Source organism: Mesoplodon bidens, assembly GCF_964165515.1.
Source record: "Mesoplodon bidens genome assembly, chromosome: 12".
Taxonomy (NCBI): Eukaryota; Metazoa; Chordata; class Mammalia; order Artiodactyla; family Ziphiidae; genus Mesoplodon; species Mesoplodon bidens.
In genome coordinates, this window is record NC_138168.1 from 3,585,146 (window position 1) to 3,604,214 (window position 19,069).

At 39.3% G+C, this 19,069-nt stretch overlaps 1 protein-coding gene across 1 annotated transcript in view; it reads left to right on the forward strand.

Moving 5' to 3' along the window:
- Positions 1-8,082: 8,082 nt before the first annotated feature.
- The window catches only part of ME1 (malic enzyme 1), a 192,364-nt gene continuing 181,377 nt past the window's right edge, over positions 8,083-19,069 (forward strand). The window contains exon 1 of the mRNA XM_081251442.1: positions 8,083-8,372. Within this exon, the coding sequence (XP_081107568.1) occupies positions 8,295-8,372 (78 nt within the window). The 5' untranslated portion in view covers positions 8,083-8,294. The remainder of the gene's footprint in view (positions 8,373-19,069) is intronic.

The window sequence follows — 19,069 nt, forward strand, 5'->3', positions numbered from 1 at the left end:
TATTCATCTTGTTGGTTTTCATTTGATAAATATTCATATAGTGCTCATCACTAGTCAGACTAAATCATCAGAGGAAACAAGGGGAGGTAAGAAAGTTAACAAGGGCACACAAGTTGGAGATGGCAGAGCTGGAATAGAAGCCCAGGAATTATGGTTCCAGACACTATATTCTAACCTACTACTTAATCATCAGGAAAATGCAAATCAAAACCATAATGAGATATCACCTCATACCTGTTCGAATGGCAGTTATCAAAAAGACAACAAATAACAAGTGTTGGTGAGGGTGCGGAGAAGAGAACCCTCGTGCACTGTCGGGAGGAAGGAAATTGGTGCAGTCACTATGGAAAACAGCATGGAGGTTCCTCCAAAAATTAAAAATAAAACTACCATATGCTCCAGCAATTCCACGTCTTGCTATTTATCTGAAGGAAACAAAACACTATCTCAAAAGAATACATGCACCCCACATTTGCTGCGACATTATTTACAATAGCTAAGATATGGAAACAACCTAATTGTCCATGGATGGATGAATAGATAAAGAAAGTGTGATCTATATATATATACCACATTATATATATATAATGGAATTATTCAGCCATAAAAAAGGAAGGCAATCTTGCCGTTTGCAACAAACTGGAGGGACCTTAAGAGCATGGTACTAAGTGAAGTAGGTCAGACAGAGGAAGACAAATAATGTATGATCTGACTTATACGTGGAATCTTAAAAAAAAAACAAAAACGAGCTCATAGATACAGAGAACAGATTGGTGGTTACCAGAGGAGGGGGGTGGGAGAGATGGGAGAAATGGGTGAAGTGTTTTCACTTTTTGGTTTTAGTTTAAATAAATTGAATTTAAAAAATCATACCAACAAATGACAGAGTTGCTATACTAAAAAGCACTTGGAAGCAATGATACGGATTTATTCATGACAGTGATGGGGGTTGGTTTTTATCTAGATTTATTGATAAAAAGCAAATGTAAGGAAGTAGTAAAATTTCAGTTCAATGAAATTGAATAGCAAAAATATTGAACTGGATCTTTTTCATAATAGATGTAACTTTAGGTTTTAAATAATACAAGACATGCAATTAATGAATGGATACTTTATTGACACTAGATATAATTGTACAGGATGATAAAACATTATACAGTTGTACAATCCAAATGAGTATTCCTTAGAGAACAGCATCAACCAAATTTATGCAATTCTATAGTAATATAGTAAACGTGAATTTTTCAAGAAAGATTTGAAAACTGAGGATTATTTGAAAGGCTATTGTGCCAACCATTGCAACAATGAATTTTCTATCTCCAATTCTGATGGCTCGTTAATTATTTCCAGATAAATCTTTTGCCAAAATTGAAGGGATCTATTCTCTTTATGCAGAAGGCTTAAAGGAGACAGTCAAATAAAAAAATATACATGTGAAAGAAATGTGTGTATAAATAAATAGATTGTGAAATAAGTTAGAAAAGTTGTTTATGTGGAGTTTTGGAACATGGAAGTGTTGGGTTTCACAGAAAGGACCAAAAGATATAAAACCTCCACTGCCATGGAGTTGACATGTTAGTGGTCATGGTAGTGAGATGACAAACAAATAAGTGAATTGCATTCTATATTTAAATATAAAAAGTTATATGGAGAAAGACTAAGTAAGGAAGAACCATAGAGAGTAAGGAAGGTGGGTGAAGGAAGAATAGCGATTGCTGTATTCCATGGAATGGTTGGTGAAGGCCCCAGATGAAAAATGACATTTGGGCAAAGACTTGAAGGGATTGAGGGAGCCATGCAGATATTTGAGGGACAAGTGCTCCAGAGAAGGGACAGCAAGAGCAAAGGCCATGAGGTAGGAATGTGCTTCTCCTATTTGGGGAAAAGTAAGGCAGTCACAGTCAGTTAGAATAGCGGGTGAGGGGGGAGGAAAATAAAGGTAACAAAGCCACAGAGATAAAGGGACTGGGGCAGTTCCTATGCGTTCTTGTAGGCCATGTAATGACTTTGACTTCTATCATGAGTGAGGTGGGTGCCATTGGAGAATTTTGAGCAGAGGACTTAAATTTAGAACTAGTCCTTATTTTTAATTTTAGTATAAAAATAGGAACTATATTTTGCATTTGGAAATATTTCTGTGATTTTTTTTAAGGCACAGGTTGTATGAATGTCCTTGATTTATGCAGTGAGACAAAACAATTATTATTTCAAACCAGATGTGACTGTAATTGATTCTGCCTTTTAAAGAAAGTGACATAGTTCATATCTACTGAGAGATAAATCTTTATATCACTCCTCTATTTTCCCAGGGCATATTGAAAGAGAACTCTACTCATGGAGTACCGATTTGGAACTTGTCAGACATTTTATGCAGAAATATGTTTTAAAAACTTCAGGGAAGTACTCTTTTATTCTTTGTATGATATTTCAGCCATTATGTGTTAATGGGCTTTTAAAGGCTACTGTGGAAGAATTTGTTGTATTATTTCTATGAAAAAAATGCAATATGGTTGACTTACATATGAGCTTTAGGAGCACAATTCATTATCCATATGGAAACTGCCTACACAAACAGGTAGAAACAGGTAGGTAATGTTAATGATCAACCTTCAGTAGGCCAAATAGTCTTAAATTTTTCAAATGGGGAAAAGAAATTTATTTGATTTTAATTTAAATATAAAACTCAATTTCATTATGAAAAAACTTTTAAGTATGTTTGTGGCAACTTGGTTATATGCATCTACTACTTCAACTAAATTTTATAAAATCTAAGTACAGAAAAAGCACTTCCGATAAAAATTTGGTGTCAAAATTGAGATGCACGGTGTGTATAAAATACACATTAGATTTCAAACACTTAGTGCAAATGAAAAAAGTAAAACATCTCATTAGTAATTTTTATATTGATAACATGTTGACATACAAATATTTTGGATATAGTATTAGGTTAAATAAAATATATGATTTAAATGAATTTCACCTGTTTCTTTTACTTTTTAAAAAACTTGGCTACTTGGAAAACTTTACATATGTGGGTCATGTTACATTTCTGTTGGATAGCATTACTCTAGACCAGTGGGTCTCAAAATGTGGTCACTTGACTATCCCCAACAGCATCACCTGGGAACTTGTTAGAAATGCAAATCATGGAGCTCCACCTCCAACTTACTGAATCAGAGTCTCTGGGGGTGGGTCCTGCTTTAATGAGCCCCGCAACTGATTCTGATGCAAGCAAAAGTGTAAGAACCATTTTTCTAGACCAGGGGTCCAGAATTCTAATTTGGCTGCAAATTAGAATCATCTGGGGTCCTTGGGCATAAAATCCAGGTACTAAAGCTACCACCCAGACCAATGAAATCAACAACCTTGAGTCCAGTCAAGAGTGTTTTTAAAGCTCTCCAGGGGATTCTAATATGGGAGAAAGATTGAAAACCACTGGCCATGATCCATGATTTTTAAACTGTGCTCTTCAGAGGGGCTGTAGCTGGCTGGACCACGTTCTCCTTTCAGCTTCCGATGTGTCTGCTCGGTTTCCTGTCCTGCTCATCCTGGAAAGGCAACTGCTGTGGTGATTTTCCTGGTGGACGGAGAGATACAGGGCTTGGATGGGCAAGAAGGCTTTACAGGTATCAGAAGTTCACATTTCAAATATATCTACCTACATGCGTCAGTTATGCCTGTTACATTAAATGGCTATATTATTGGGCTTTCACCAGATTCACAGGAGGATAAACCTGGAATTAAACAGACAGCAGAAAATGTAAAAGCTTTGATAGAGCAGAGGTGAAGAAGAGTATTCCTTTTAACATTATCATTTTGGGTAGTTTTTTTTTTTTTTTTTTTTTTTGCGGTACGCGGGCCTCTTACTGTCGTGGCCTCTCCCGTTGCGGAGCTCAGGCTCCGGACACGCAGGCTCAGCGGCCATGGCTCACGGGCCCAGCCACTCCGCGGCATGTAGGATCCTCCCGGACCGCGGCACGAACCCGTGTTCGCTGCCTCGGCAGGCGGACTCTCAACCACTGCGCCACCAGGGAAGCCCTATTTTGGGTAGTTTTTTTAGGGAGGAACTTTATCTTTGTACACCGCTGTTACCACTCAGCAGTAACTGGCAGGCAGAGCTGCAATCAGTTGCTGACTTCACTGGGGGCTTGGATTCCACGGGGTTCTATCAGTGGTGCTAATAGAGATATTTCTGTTCTCCAGTACCATGGAGATTACTCCCCTTAAGTTGCCCTAATGGTCAGTTTTCTTGCTGTAGAAAAGCTAAAAACATTGGTAAATCCAGTCAATGTAACCTTCAAAATCCAGTTCACGTCACCAGGAAATGATGGATATCAATCAATTCATTGGTAAACTCCCTCCTCCAGTTGATTGACATGAAGAGGGCTTGTGGAAATGTACCCAGCATCACTGTAGTAGAGTATAAACTTTTTCCAGTGCCCCATCTTGAAACTTCTGATGTTTGCAGTGTTAAAATGTTTTGCAAATACATACCATGACACAGACTAAATAATGTCTCCTCATGGGAAATTTATGATCTTTTAAGTTTCTATACATGTATAATATGATTCAGACTATACTAGTATTGAAATAGGTGAAACAGCTAGCTTCTTTTCCCAAATGTAATTCAGCCAAATACTGCAAGCAGATTTTTTATTACATCATTTGAAAATTATTAGCATGCTTAATGAAAACTTGTTCAGATATAAAGGAACAGTTAAGATATAAATGATTTATGCATGTTCTGACTTAGTCTATAGATTTATTCCCAAATGACAAAGTCACCATGCAGTATCTGTATTTTTGTTTTCATCTGTATTTAATGATTGTAATATATACTAAGAATGAGGTGGTATTACATTATTCCTAATAGTAGAGGTAATGCTCTTAAGGGTTAATACAGAGAAACACTGCTTCCTTTAAAAAAAAAAAATGTGTTCTATAGGGCTCTAGACATTCTGTAGGGTTTCCTAGAGGATGGGGCTTTTGCATAAACTTTTGCTTAAAGAACAGAATAAAATAAGGGTGCATCTCTGTAAAGCATTCTAATGAAATGACCCATGTACCCATTTCACCTGTTACTCTAATACTCGGATACCAATAACTTATAGCTTGGTTCATCAGGGATTCCTTAGAGCCAGGTTAAAGCCAGGATATGTCATCCCAAATTATGAGGACCAGAGGAATCTGCAAACAAATCTTATTCCATTAATTTCTTCCCATGTATTTATCTTCCTAGAATTTGCTGCCCTTGGAAGCCTAAAACTGCTTTCCTTTGTCCTGTCACTTCTCTACCAATTTATTGTTCTTTGTCAAAGATGCTGTATAGATCGCAGTTCTAAGCTACTGCTTTGAGCCACTCTTCCTTTTAGGTTTCTCCTGGGTGATGTGCACTGCATGTGTTAGTTCATGAACTGTTTTTCTTTTGTTAATGTGTTTTTCTTTTGTTAATGTGTTATCTTCTTAGCGTCCCAGCTGACAACCTAAAATGGGTAGAGGTAAAGTGTTTCCTCCCCCCCATTAGTGCTCATTCAACTTGTATCCTCACTGCAGTAGGCAGGCAAAAAGTCAGCTCTCGCCAAGGTTGCCAATTACCCTGGGGCTGGCCATCCCAAGGATTCAGCTGCCTACTTCTGATTCTGAACTTTTAGGATTGGCCACTCTCGTAGGCCTTGTCCTCTCTAACATATCGGACACTGGGATTCTCAAATTAGCACCCCCAAAGGTCAAAGGCCTTTCCTTCATACAGAAACACACCAAGAACCAGCCGTGTTAAGATTTTTCACTAAAAAAGAAAAAAAAATTGGAACTAATTTTACACAGCAATAATGTGTTTTTGTGTGAAGAAATACAAAATCATTTACTTAATATCACAAACCATCACACAGCTACAGCTTTTTTCTATTAGATTTTTTTCTCATGAAAGTTACATTTGAAATGTTGCATGTGCTATTATGTACTTCCTGAATTTTCTCTACTTGAAATCTCAATGACCTTAGATAGGAATGCTACAATCATATTTAAATATGATTAGAGTTCATTGTGCATTAAACTTGGGCAAGAAATATCTGATTTTGACCTAGTATTCTCACTGCGCATCAGAAACTACAGATTCTAGTTCCTCTGCTTGTGAATCACACCCATTCTTAACTTTGTCAATTGTGTATAGAGTGACTGTAGTTTCTCACAAGGGAAATTATAGCAGAAGTTTTTTCTAATGTGTTTGGTTTTTTTAATGTGTTTTTTTGTAATAAAACCTAAACCTACAAATCTTTAAAAAGGATGGAAAAAGTTGGTGTTCTAGCTAACACTTATGTGGAAAGATAGGTTCTTCCCAGTACTCTTGGAACTGCACGTGGGTATACAAAAATGACTCCCCCAGCTAGGCCTTATCCTGTCATTCAAGAGGATTGAAGCTCTTTTTACGAGAGAAATAAACGTGGAAGGGAGATGTGAACTTTCCCTGAACTGGCAGGATTTTGTAATCCCTCTGTAATGATGGCTTGGGGGAAGAGCCCACACACTCTTTTGGGGCTACTCCCTATATATACATCAGCCTTTCTATCTGTAAATATTATATCACAGAACTAGGAATAGACAGGTAATGTGTCTAAATTTATGTAATAAAGAGCTGTATTATAATAAGGTTCTGTTGTACTAACATTTCTGTTTCTTCTTCAGCATCTTGTCTTTTGTTTCCGGGCCTGTTGTTAAACTGGTCTTGTCGCCAATAAAATACGCTAATTGTAATGTACCTCAGTTAATTCAAGAGAGTGAGTTTTGTAAACTATACCTTCGTCTCAGATGTTGTTGGGTTAATTATTGATGGATTATAGAATTCACAGGGAAAAGTGTTATTGGAATGCAAGGAATCTTAAAGAACTCTGTGATGCAAATCAAACATTCTCTATTAAAGCAACTGATTCTAGATAATTTAAAGGCTAGCCCTAAGAAGCTTCTGGATGGCCGAAAAACAAGACGGTAACAAATCTTTCTGATAAGGAAAAGTAACATAATTAGAAATGAAACACTTTGGTTGAATGTCTAGTTTATGGATATATAAAATCAAACGCTCAATCCCAAACACTACTTTTTGTAAAATCATTAGGTAGGAACAGGGCAGAAACTAGCGATCCTATTAACTGAAAAGGAAATTGGGGCACAGGAAGCTTTTAGGGTGTGCTGTGTCAGACACTCCTTTTGCCTGTGACCTGACTGCTCCAACATTCCTTGAAACTTCAAGTATAAATATCAATAATAATGGAATTCCAGCGCTGGGAGATCGTTTATTCCAACCTTCTCGTTTTACCAAAGAAGACACTGAAGCCCTTGAAGATTGAGTTACCCACCATTATTCAGAGAGAGAGGTTCGTAAACATCTCGGCTTCTAGAACTCTTGGGAACAATATATACAAGATAAATGTGACTGTCCAGTGGGCTCTAACATTTGCACCTTGTCTTTTATATTAATGGCATTAAAATAAAATTCCCAGGGATGAACTACAGAGACTCCTGCGGCGTCGCGGCCCGCACTCTCCTCCCTTGCCTTTCTCCCAGTTCTACCCGGGCCTGTTCTTTCTGGGTCAAGGTTGGTTTCCTCCGAACCCCGGCCCTGGCTGCCATCTGGAACTGTGCACAGCGCGTTTGGAAGAGCCTGATAGGAGGGGAGAGATGAAGTGTCGTTCGCATCAGTCAGTTAAGGTCTTTTGCAAACAGCCCCCGGGCCCCCCCTCTGTGTCTGGGCAGCCGTCCTCTCTGCCCGAAGCTCTCCGTTTCCCACCCCATCTCAACCTCCCCGCGGGGCGCGGCTGCGGGGCCGCCTAGGCCAGGGGTGATGGTGCCCACGGGCCGGGCAGGGGGGAACCTGACCTTGCTCCCCATTTGGGTCTCTGGAGCAAGGAGGGCACTGCGTGCGCCACACCGAGCCACGTCCCACGCAGCAATGGGCTGGGACGGCTGCGCCTCTAAACCGATGGCGAGCGGGGACCCTGGGCGTGGAAGGGAGCGGCACCGCCCGGGCCTCGCCCTTCCTCCTCCTCCTTGCTCCCCGCTCGCCTCTCCCCCAGCCATGACTCAGCGCTTCTCGCAGGCTGCAGGGCTGGGGACACGGGCTCCTCGCCGGCCCCTCCCGCCGCGTCCACCCCTCTCTCCCACCCACGCCCGCCCACGGCCGCCGGCCCTTCCCCAGCGCCGCCGCCGCCGCCGCCGCCGCCACAGTCAGCTCGGGCGTCCCGGCAGCATCAGCCGCCCGACCCGGCCGGACACGACCCCGCCGACCCCGCGCGCCGTCCGCCATGCAGCCCCAAGTCCCCGGCCGCCGACACACCCCCCAGCGCGGCTACGCCGTGACCCGGAGCCCCCAACTCAACAAGGTAAACCCGCCGGCCCCCCCTCGGTCTCGGTCAAGGTCACGGGCAGGCCCCCCGGCGGCGGAGCGGACGCCGCTTAGCCCTTCTGCCCGCGCCCCCGGGATGCCGCCCCGCCGGAGCGCCCCCCGAGAGCCTGGGCGCGGGCCGAACGGGGGGGCCGCGCGTGGGGGTCGGTGCCCGGGAGCCTGATGGGAAGGGGTGTTGTGGCTCCGCGCCTGGGCATCCTGTTCGGGGAACGGAGGGGACGTAACTTGTTTAAATACCGCTTGGCTTCTCCGAAAGCGGGAGCCGAGGCAAAGAAAGTAGTGGCAGCGAAGTGCGTGAGTGGAGTGTGCCTGTGAAGGTAGCAGGGTGGGCTGCCAGCTCGGCCTCGATGTGCCACGCATGTACGGGGCGCACTTAGGGTGCCCATCACTGGAGGCTGCCGTGCAGCGAGGTGGCCCTACGGGCCCAGCTCGGCCAGAAACGCGTTCTGAGTGGGGTCACGTGAGCAACCGGAAAGTCAAGGCCTCTTGGTTTCTGGAGGGACGCGGTTGAGAGGCTGGGAATTCGTGGTGGGTGGCTTCTGCCTCGGGGGCCCTGGTGTGGCCCGGCGCAGAATCCCTGCCCCAGACGTGGGACTGTGGCTAAAGCCGTTCCTATGTCTTTGAACCTGGCCTTCTGGAATTTTTTTTTTAAGACTTCTCTTTTTTATGCAAAGGGGAATACAGTGCAAGAGACCTCAGATCCTCATTTCATTTTTCAGATTTTCAGATCCTCATTTCATTTTTCTTCACTGGTGATGTAAACACCTAAGATTTCTCTCAAATGAAAAACACCTCGGAGTGTATCCGTTTGCCGACGAGATACTTAGCAGTCCCATTTATTTTATCGCCAGGATTTGTCTCTGGATTGTTCCTTTGTTTGAGGGTGGGCTTTTTGACATTTCCTTTAGTACATGGAAAATGCCATCAGTGAGCACAGAGGCCTGTTGGGTCATTTGGGGCTCGCTACCAGACGCTTTTTTCCTTCAAGAACTGGACCTCCGCGTCCCCCTCCCCCAACATGGTGCCGGTGATTTGTTAATCATTATTAATGGCTTGAAGACTTGTGATTTCTTTGATTTAATAAACTATAGCTCCTGTGAGCTCTTTTTGATTTTTGTGATGACAGGCAACTTTTACTTATCTATGATTATTCAGTATTTCTGGTCATAAAGCATTATGAAATTTTAAATATTTCCTACCTATTTTTTTCCTCAGTGATTTTAATTGTTAGTTTGATTTTTCCTTTTTATTATTCTGCAGGTTGGGGCCTATTTTCAGTAGGAGAAAAAGGGAAAATTTAATGTGACAAAACAATTTATGACTTTCAGGTGTACCTCCTTGCTGTAATTTATGACCAAATAATGGGTTGCCCCTTAAAAAGAACCACGTGAGTGGTATAACCTGTTTGAATTTCCTCCAGTCAGGCGCTAGGGTGTCTGTTTCAAGGGGTTGATGGAATAGGCAATCCCTGAGCAAGAGTCGTTATGCCTTTACTGTTTACATCAAGAATTTAAGAGTCCTGTACCACAATGTTCATTGCAGCACAGTTTACAATAACCAGGACCTGGAAGCAACCTAAGTGTCCATCATCGGATGAATGGATAAAGAAGATGTGGCACATATATACAGTGCAATATTACTCAGCCATAAAAAGAAACGAAATTGAGTTATTTGTAGTGAGGTGGATGGACCTAGAATCTGTCATACGGAGTGAAGTAAGTCAGAAAGAGAAAAACAAATACCGTATGCTAACACATATATATGGAATCTAAAAAAAAAAAAAAAGTGGTTCTCATGAACCTAGGGGCAGGACAGGAATAAAGACACAGACACAGAGAATGGACTTGAGGACACGGGGAGGGGGAAGGGTAAGCTGGGACGAAGTGAGAGAGTGGCATGGACATATATTCACTACCAAATGTAAAATAGATAGCTAGTGGGAAGCAGCCGCATGGCACAGGGAGATCAGCTGGATGCTTTGCAACCACCTACAGGGGTGGGATAAGGAAGGTGGGAGGGAGACGCATGAGGGAGGGGATATAGGGATATAGTATGCATATAGCTGATTCACTTTGTTATACAGCAGAAACTAACACAACACTGTAAAGCAATTATACTCCAGTAAAGATGTTAAAAAAAAAAGAAAAGAATTTATGCTCTTGAAATCCTTTTAACTCCTGTTCACGAGTAAGGGTTAATTTCCACTTAAGAATAATATCACAGAAATCTTCCACCAAAGGCATTAAGGTGTGGTATCTAATGTGTTAAGAACACGTGTTTTGACTTTGTAACTGAACTTTATTGTCTGCATAGTATCAAATTGGATTTAAAATCCAGGTGGCCAGCTTTGGAGTGATTAATGGAATAAGCTTTACTCTTCTTGTTCAGTCCCAAGACAATTCTGTGGTACCTCATGGAAGTCACAAAACATCCTCATATGTACCACTGAAACTATAGTTGTGGGATCTTCTTGATGGGCGCTGCTCTGAAGACCTCTGGACCTTTAAGTTTTCCAGTAGCTTAATTACCACAAAAATCATTTGTGGTAACCTTGGCTGCAAAGAAACTCTAGTAGATCTTCCCCCCATAACCCCCCAGCCTGTCGCCTGGCTACACTAAGCCTTCTTCAGCCACTGTCACACAGACCTTCATCACCTTACCTTTGGGTAACTGGGACAGTTTTCCTGGTTTTATTTTCAGTATTATAGTCTGTCCTACGTGTAGGTATGAAAGAAATATCTTCATCAATCAGCATTTTCTTCATGTTGCTCTTCTGTTATCCAAGTATTTTTAGCATGATATTATTTCCTATTACATTGAATGTAAAATCAGTCTGTCAATTAGGTCTACTGTGTTCTCCACATTTATCTCATTAGGTCCCCAATTTAGCCTTCCACTTAAAATATATTTGCTGAATGTCTTACTTAGTACTTGCCTTTTTGCCTGTGCGTAATTCCTACAATGAAAATGTCATTAGTTGATTTAATAATGATCTCTTTGGGGAAGACTTTCCTAATTATCTTAGTCCTATTAACATTACTTAACACCTCTGTTTTTTATGTATTCAGTTGTAACATGTCATTTGGTATTTACTGCATTGTACTTTTTCTTATTTGATTTAGATTGCCATAGGAATCATAATCCTTAGTACAGAATTTTGCTCATTTAACATTAAATAAATGTTCATTTAATGGAGAGATGAGCCATGTTAAAACAGTCTTTTTTTTTTGGTCTTCCAAACAGAACTCACCTTTTAAAGCAGGTAGCTTTTAAAGTGGTAGGTTGAGTATCATTCTAAGACATTTCTCCTCTTTAATGTAATTTCTTGTAAGTAAATTCACATTGAAGTCTAAAGCTCAGTTGACTCCATATACCATTGTATTGTGTAATGGCATATAGTCAGAAAAGGTGGAATTTGGTTTAAGCCTGACCATGCCATGAAATTTTAATTATTTGCTGGATAAGCTTTGGGAGGTGCTTAATCTTGGTACAAATTGAGGTAAACAGGAGATGTGATCTGAATTAAAAAATAAAGAATTTAAGGGAATTCCCTGGCAGTCCGGTGGTTAGAACTCTGTGCTTTCAGTGCCGAGAGCCCGGGTTCAGTCCCTCATCCCTCTTTGGGGAACTAAGATCCCACAAGCTGTGTGGCACAGCCAAATAATAATAATAATAATAATAAAATAAAGAATTTAAAAAACCTTAGAGAAATAGAATCTTTCTTCACTGGTAATAATTCATGTCTGGTTCTTACTGTTTGTATACTCAAGAATACATCATTGCAGGTAGGATTTCATCATAGCATTTGGAGAAGCATTTCTACCTCACACTTATGAGATCCAGTATCTTTCTGTTCACAGCCCAAATTACTTTTGAGGTGCTTATCTTTGTCTGTGTTATATAAGCTCATCTAATTTAATGTTTAATTAAATTTATAATTTTCAAGGGTACTGTCTGATTTAGATGAGTTGTATTTCAAATTTTTTCTCAGGAATTTTCAATAATAGACATTAATAATGTTTCATAAATCACTCTTCAAAATTAAAATTCTACATGCAAAAATAATCATACTTATTTTTTTATTTCTCGACTTATTAGTTTGCTTTATTTGTGCAATGGTAGAAAACACTAATTCATACTTTAATCATAATTAAGTTGTGTTTACATGGTTTCTGTATCTTTAAGATGCAATGATAATGTGACCTACAAGTAAATCTCTCAAAGATACCACATTTTAGGCAGTTAGATCCAGTTTAAGATAGTGATGGTGATTTATCTAAGTCAGTTTTGGTTAGCTTATTAACTTTTAAATGTGAGAAATGAGCTTCTGGGCAAGTGCTTTTGTAGATGTGTGTCTTCATATGTCGAGACCTAATGAGCTGAATGTGTTGTAGGGAAAAAAGAGAGAAACAAGGCTGATGACTATGAAGGAAAGTTACTTTAAACCCCCTCTTTTTCTTCAGTGTAAACTATAACAGAATGAATCATTCAGAAAGTTTTCACCTAGTACAGTTCTCTGGAGTTGCCTCAGCAATATGATAAACGGATATATTATTTAACGTGGAATCCCACTGATGTGAAGCCCGTTGTAATGAAGTGTTCAGCCATACACCTCCGTATTTGTCTATTGCCTTGGTAATGCAGGATAGTACAAAACCAAACAATGCGGTGCTCTAATGAGTAGAAAGATGAATTTGATTTGAGAACTGGTGATGTGGAGTACAGAAAATGTTGAAGAGAGGAATAGGTTTGAGGTTTTTCATTTTGTGTTCTGATGTCCTTCAGACTTTCGAGCAAGTGTGGAAAATGTGAAATAATGGAATGAACCCTCTAAGACTTTGTGTCTAGAAGAAATGAGTCCAAGTCACAATTCTTTTCATTAGCGGTTGTGAGATTTTGAGTGAGATTTTCTTAACTGGCTTCAGTTACTGTCTTTATAAAATAGAATGATGATTTCATTTATTTATCTCTTTCAAATTTTAACAAATATTCAGAAGCCACTATATGCTAGGTAATATTCTGGGTGCAGGGGATATAGCAATGAATAAGATTCCTGCTTTGCGTGTACTTACATTTCCATTTGAAATATGAATTCTGTTTTACCTCTTCCCTCAGATATTAAAGAGTGATATTAGTTTTTTCTGACATATATTATAAAACAGGTTTTTTATTACTACAACTAATTATTGCTATGATAATATTTTTATATAGAGAGTCTGAACTCATAGCTGGAACGGTTATGAAGTACTTATTTTTAAATGTACTTTTTACCCCCTTCTCTCTTGAATTTTTGATTTAACAAATCAAACATGATTGTGTGACCTATTAAATTTATGAGTGTCATAGTAAAAAATAAAACTACACTTTCTCTCTGGGAGAGACAGATGGACATTTTACTCTCAGATTCATATAAGTGAGCCTGACTGAGATCACATGTCCTTTGCAGTCTTTCATAGCTTTTCACAGAATACCAGGTGTAGGTTAAAAAATGTCTTTAGAAAAAGAACAAGGAAAGCTTTTTGCTTCTCAGTACTCTGCTCAAAGTGTGTGAAGGCTTGGAAGTGTGAAAGAAAGGTAGAGGTATGCCCTGGGGAGTTAAAATTGCTGAGGTGAGGGCAGTGACATGCAAAGATACGGAATTTAAAAGTTCCAGTGGTGTGAAACCAGCCTTTAATCTATTTGACTTTGGAAGTAATCAGTTACTCTGACAGAACAAGTATATGGACCATTTTCCAATGGCTTTCAAAACTGACATGACCAAATACTGTTACAGGCTCCAAGTGGCCTGATTTGGTCTATTCATTACATCATTATTTATTTTATGTTACTGAGCCAACTCAACAAACTTGTTGATAGTGTATGGACCCAGAATTGATCAGCAAACATGTTACAGTTCAGTAGGACTAAGCTGGGAATGTTTCTAAGCTAAATTATTAAGACATTTTCTTAGACATGGGGCCTAAATATAAAGTGTGGTTGTTTGTATTCTTAAAGTGCTATTTAAAATATTTTATGGCTTATATATTAATTTTTACCTGTCTGTAGCTTCATGTATGTAATATAGTACACTTTAAAACAAAGGATTAATGTTGCCTTAAATGAATTTAGAGAATTTAAAACATCAATATTTTTCCTCAGGCCCTGAAGATATATCTAAGTTAGCCATCAACTAAACTGGTTTCAGATACTTGAGGCCTTTGAGATTAAAGACAGGGGAGAGACACTTTGCCTTTAAATTTCTGTAGTTTAATCTGGTAGTTTGGGAAGTCAATGTAGTAATTGATAATGTTCTCTCAAACATGGAAATGCAACTATTAGGTTTCTATGCTAAAAACAAACCCTAGACCTAAAACACTAATTTTTAAAAAAATGGTTGAGTAAGAACATCAGCAAAAGTACTTACATGTTCATAGGAACATGGTTCTATGAATTACATCAGGAATACATTATGAGTATCCCTGCAGTAGTTAAATTCTAAACTGTCTCACTAGGACCTGACCATCTGGAGACTGAAGGAGGCCTAAGACTCCATTAAAATATTAAGGCTGGGCCTCTTAAGCTTGCAGTATATTAAAATACATTTAAAACATCTATTCAGAGTCCTCTAAGATATTTAAAACATTTTTTGATTGTGAGACAGTGTATATATACATACATAATATATGTGTAAACACATTCTTATGGGCTGAATTGTGTCCTCCCCAAAATCATATGTTGAAGTTCTAACCCCAGTCTCTCTGTATTTAACCATATTTGGAGATAAGGTCTTTAAAGAGGTAATTAAATTAAAATCAGGTCTTTAGGGTGGGCCCTAATCCAATATGACTGATGTCCTTATAAGAAGAGGAGATAGGGACACATAAACAGGAAAGTCAGTGTGAAGACAGTGGGAGAAGATAGGCATCTACAGGTCAATGAGAGAAGCCTCTGAATGTAAACAGCCCTGCCCACAGACATCTTGACTGTGAGAAAATGAATTTTGTTGTTTTAGCCACCCAGCGTGGTACTTTGTTATGGCACCTTTAGCAAACTAACACATTTATGTAATTGAAACCAAATTTTATAATACAATACTTGCTGTATATAGCACACTCTAGTACTATCCCATTTCAAATTTTTAAAAATGTTGGTTGTGATTCATTAATGAATCACAATCCATTTAATCCATTTTAAAATCCGAGTTAAAAAAAATCTGCTCTGTTGCTTAAGTAGTGCATTTATGTGCTTGGGAGGATTATTGCAGAGTGACTTTCTCTTCTGTGTCTTAGTGTTGTATATGAAGTTTGAGTTTGTCTTGGCAGTACTGGCCCAACCTCCTTTTGTTTTTCCATCTACTTGTCCAAATTGAGGTATGTCTTAAACCGATAATCTTGAAACTATGAGAATGTTATTGTTGTAACTAATATTGGCAGGTCTGGTTAGTGAGCCAAACAGTGTCCTTACTTATGTACCCAGAGCCAATAAGAAATTGAAACTTGGTTAGTGAGCATTTTTATGGGCCTTTAAACTTTTTACTTATTCAAAATCTTGCTTATATTTAATTTTTACATATGTTAACTATATCATAATAATATGACAGGATTGAGAGCAAACAAATTTGTCATTATGAATAAATATGAATGAAGATTAACTCTAATAAAATTATTTTCAGATTGCTTCACAAAGCACAGGCAAGCTATGCTGAATATAAGAGATACATTGAGAACGAAATGTTACAGAAAGGCTAAAAATAAAGATACGAGAAAGTGCAAACAGCAAGAAATCAGGGTTATCCTGACATCAGACAATGTAGACATCATGTCAAAAAGCATGAAATGATCAGGACTTCCCTGGTTGCGCAGTGATTAAGAATCCGCCTGCCAATGCAGGGGTCCCAGGTTCAAGCCCTGGTCTGGGAAGATCCCACATGCCGCGGAGCAACTAAGCTCGTGCACCACAACTACTGAGCCTGCATTCGAGAGCCCGCGAGCCACAACTACTGAGCCTGTGTGCCACAACTACTGAAGCCAACGTGCCTAGAGTCAGTGCTCCACAACAAGAGAAGCCACTGCAATGTGAAGCTCACGCACCACAATGAAGAGTAGCCCCTGCTCACCTCAATTAGAGAAAGCCCACGTGCAGCAATGAAGACCCAATACAGCCAGGAATAAATAAGTAAATAAATAAATTTATTTTCAAAAAAGAAAAAGCATTAAATGAGACAAAATACATAATGCTGAAAGGTACAATTCTGAATGAAGTTATACATGTAATGAATGTCTATGCACCAGATAACACAGCAGGTACCTTCATAAAAAAGACAGTATAGGACATGCAAAGAGAAATAAAAAAGATGCTAACGCTAGAAGACTTCAACAAATCTCTCTCAGGGCAGGACACATCACAGGGGGGAAAAACTGTTTCCGTACAGTAATTTCTTCCTCAAATTTCTCAGGAAATTTATGTTTTTCCAAATCATGAGAATATTCAGTTGAGAAATTGGGAAAATGAGAAGGCTTAGTAAATAACAGAGATACTACTGATTAGAAGGACCCAATGCCAAAAGGAAGAGCTGGAAATTTACTTGTAGAGTCAGAGGTTAAGGTTGACATTTCATGGATCTTCGCAGCAGTAATGATCTAATCAGTCAGTTTTGCTTGTAGCCGTTGCCAGTTTCTGACAATATCTGTCTTTTAGTTTCTGTGTTTAGACCATTCACACTTCATGTAATTATTAATGTTTGGATTTCTGTCCAGCATTTTATTATTAGGTGTCTGTTTGTTCTGTTTTTTATTCTTCTGTTTCTCCTTTCCTGCCTTCTTGTGTATTATTTGAATATTTTTATTATTCCCTTGTAATTTCTCTTGAGTTTTTTTTTAAAATAAATTTATTTATTTATTTTTGGCTGTGTTGGGTCTTCATTGCTGTGTGTGGGCTTTCTCTAGTTGTGGCGAGCAGGGGCTTCTCTTGTTGCAGAGCATGGGCTCTAGTTGTGTGGGCTTCAGTAGTTGTGGCACACGGGCTCAGTAGTTGTGGCTCACTGGCTCTAGAGCACAGGCTCAGTAGTTGTGGCGCACAGGCTTAGTTGCTCCGTGGCACGTGAGATCTTCCTGGACCAGGGCTCCAGCCCATGTCCCCTGCACTGGCAGGCAGATTCTTAACCACTGTGCCACTAGCAAAGTCCTCTACTGAGTTTTTTACAATATCTCTTTGTATAGTCTTTTTTATTAGTTGCTATGGAAATTATGATATACATAACTTTTCACAGTCTACTTAAAATGAACATTTGCCACTTAATTGGAGTATAGAAATCTTACCATCATATAGGTCTCACTATGTTCCTCTGTTTATGTTATAGGTGTTATACGTTTTACATCTTCATATGTGTATTACATAGTATTTTAAAAATTGAGATATAATTGACAATTGATATAGTTTCAGGTGTAAAACATAATGATTCAATATTTGTATATATTGTGAAATGATCACAATAGGTCTAATTAGCATCTATCCTTGTACGTAGTTGCAAAAATTTTTTTCTTGTAATGAGAACTTTAAAGATCTACTCTTTTAGTGTCCCAGTATGCAATACAGTGTTATTAACCACAGTCACCTTGCTGTACATTACATCCCCAGGACTTATTTATTTTATAGCTGGAAGTTTGTACCTTTTGACCCCCTTCACCCATTTTGCCCATTCCTTATTCCTTACCTCTGGCAACCACCAATCTGTTCTCTGTATCTATGAGCTCGTCTCTTTTTTTGTTTGTTTTTGTTTTTTGATTTCACATATAAGTGAGATCATACAGTATTTGTCTTTCTCTGTCTGCCTTACTTCACTTTAGCATAATGCCCTCAAGGTCCATCCAGCTTACTGCAAATGGCAAGATTTTCTTCTTTTTTATGGCTGAATAATATTCCATTGTAAATATTTACACCACACTTTCTTTATCCATTCATCCATTATGGACACTTAGGTTGTTTCCCTATCTTGGCTATCATAAATAATGCTGCAGTGAACATGGGGTTCATATATCCTTTTGAGTTAGTGTTCTGTGTTCTTTAGATAAATACCAAGAAGTGGAGTTTCTGCATATGGTAGCTGTATTTTTAAATTGGGGAAGAACCTCCATACTGTTTTCCATAGTGGCTGCACCAATTTCACTTGTACTAACAGTGCTCAAGGATTCACTTTTTTCCACATCCCTGCCGACACTTGTTATTTCTTGTCTTTTTGATAATAGCCATTCTAACAGCTGTGAGGTGATATCTCATTGTATTTTTTTTTTTTTTTTTCTTTTTTTTGCGGTACACGGGCCTCTCAGTGTTGTGGCCTCTCCCGTTGTGGAGCACAGCCTCCGGACGCGCAGGCTCAGCGGCCATGGCTCACAGGCCCAGCTGCTCTGCGGCACATGGGATCCTCCTGGACTGGGACACGAACCCATGTCCCCTGCATCAGCAGGCGGACTCTCAACCACTGTGCCACCAGGGAAGCCCTCATTGTGGTTTTGATTTTCATTTTCCTGATGATTAGTGATATTGAGCACTCTCCTATGTGCCTGTTGGTCAACTGTATGTCTTCTTTGGAAAAATGTTTGTTCAGATCTTCTGCCTGTTTTGTTTGTTTGTTTTATTTTTAATCAGATTCTTTGTTTTTTTGCTTTGATTTGTATGAAAAAAATTTTTGATGTGATA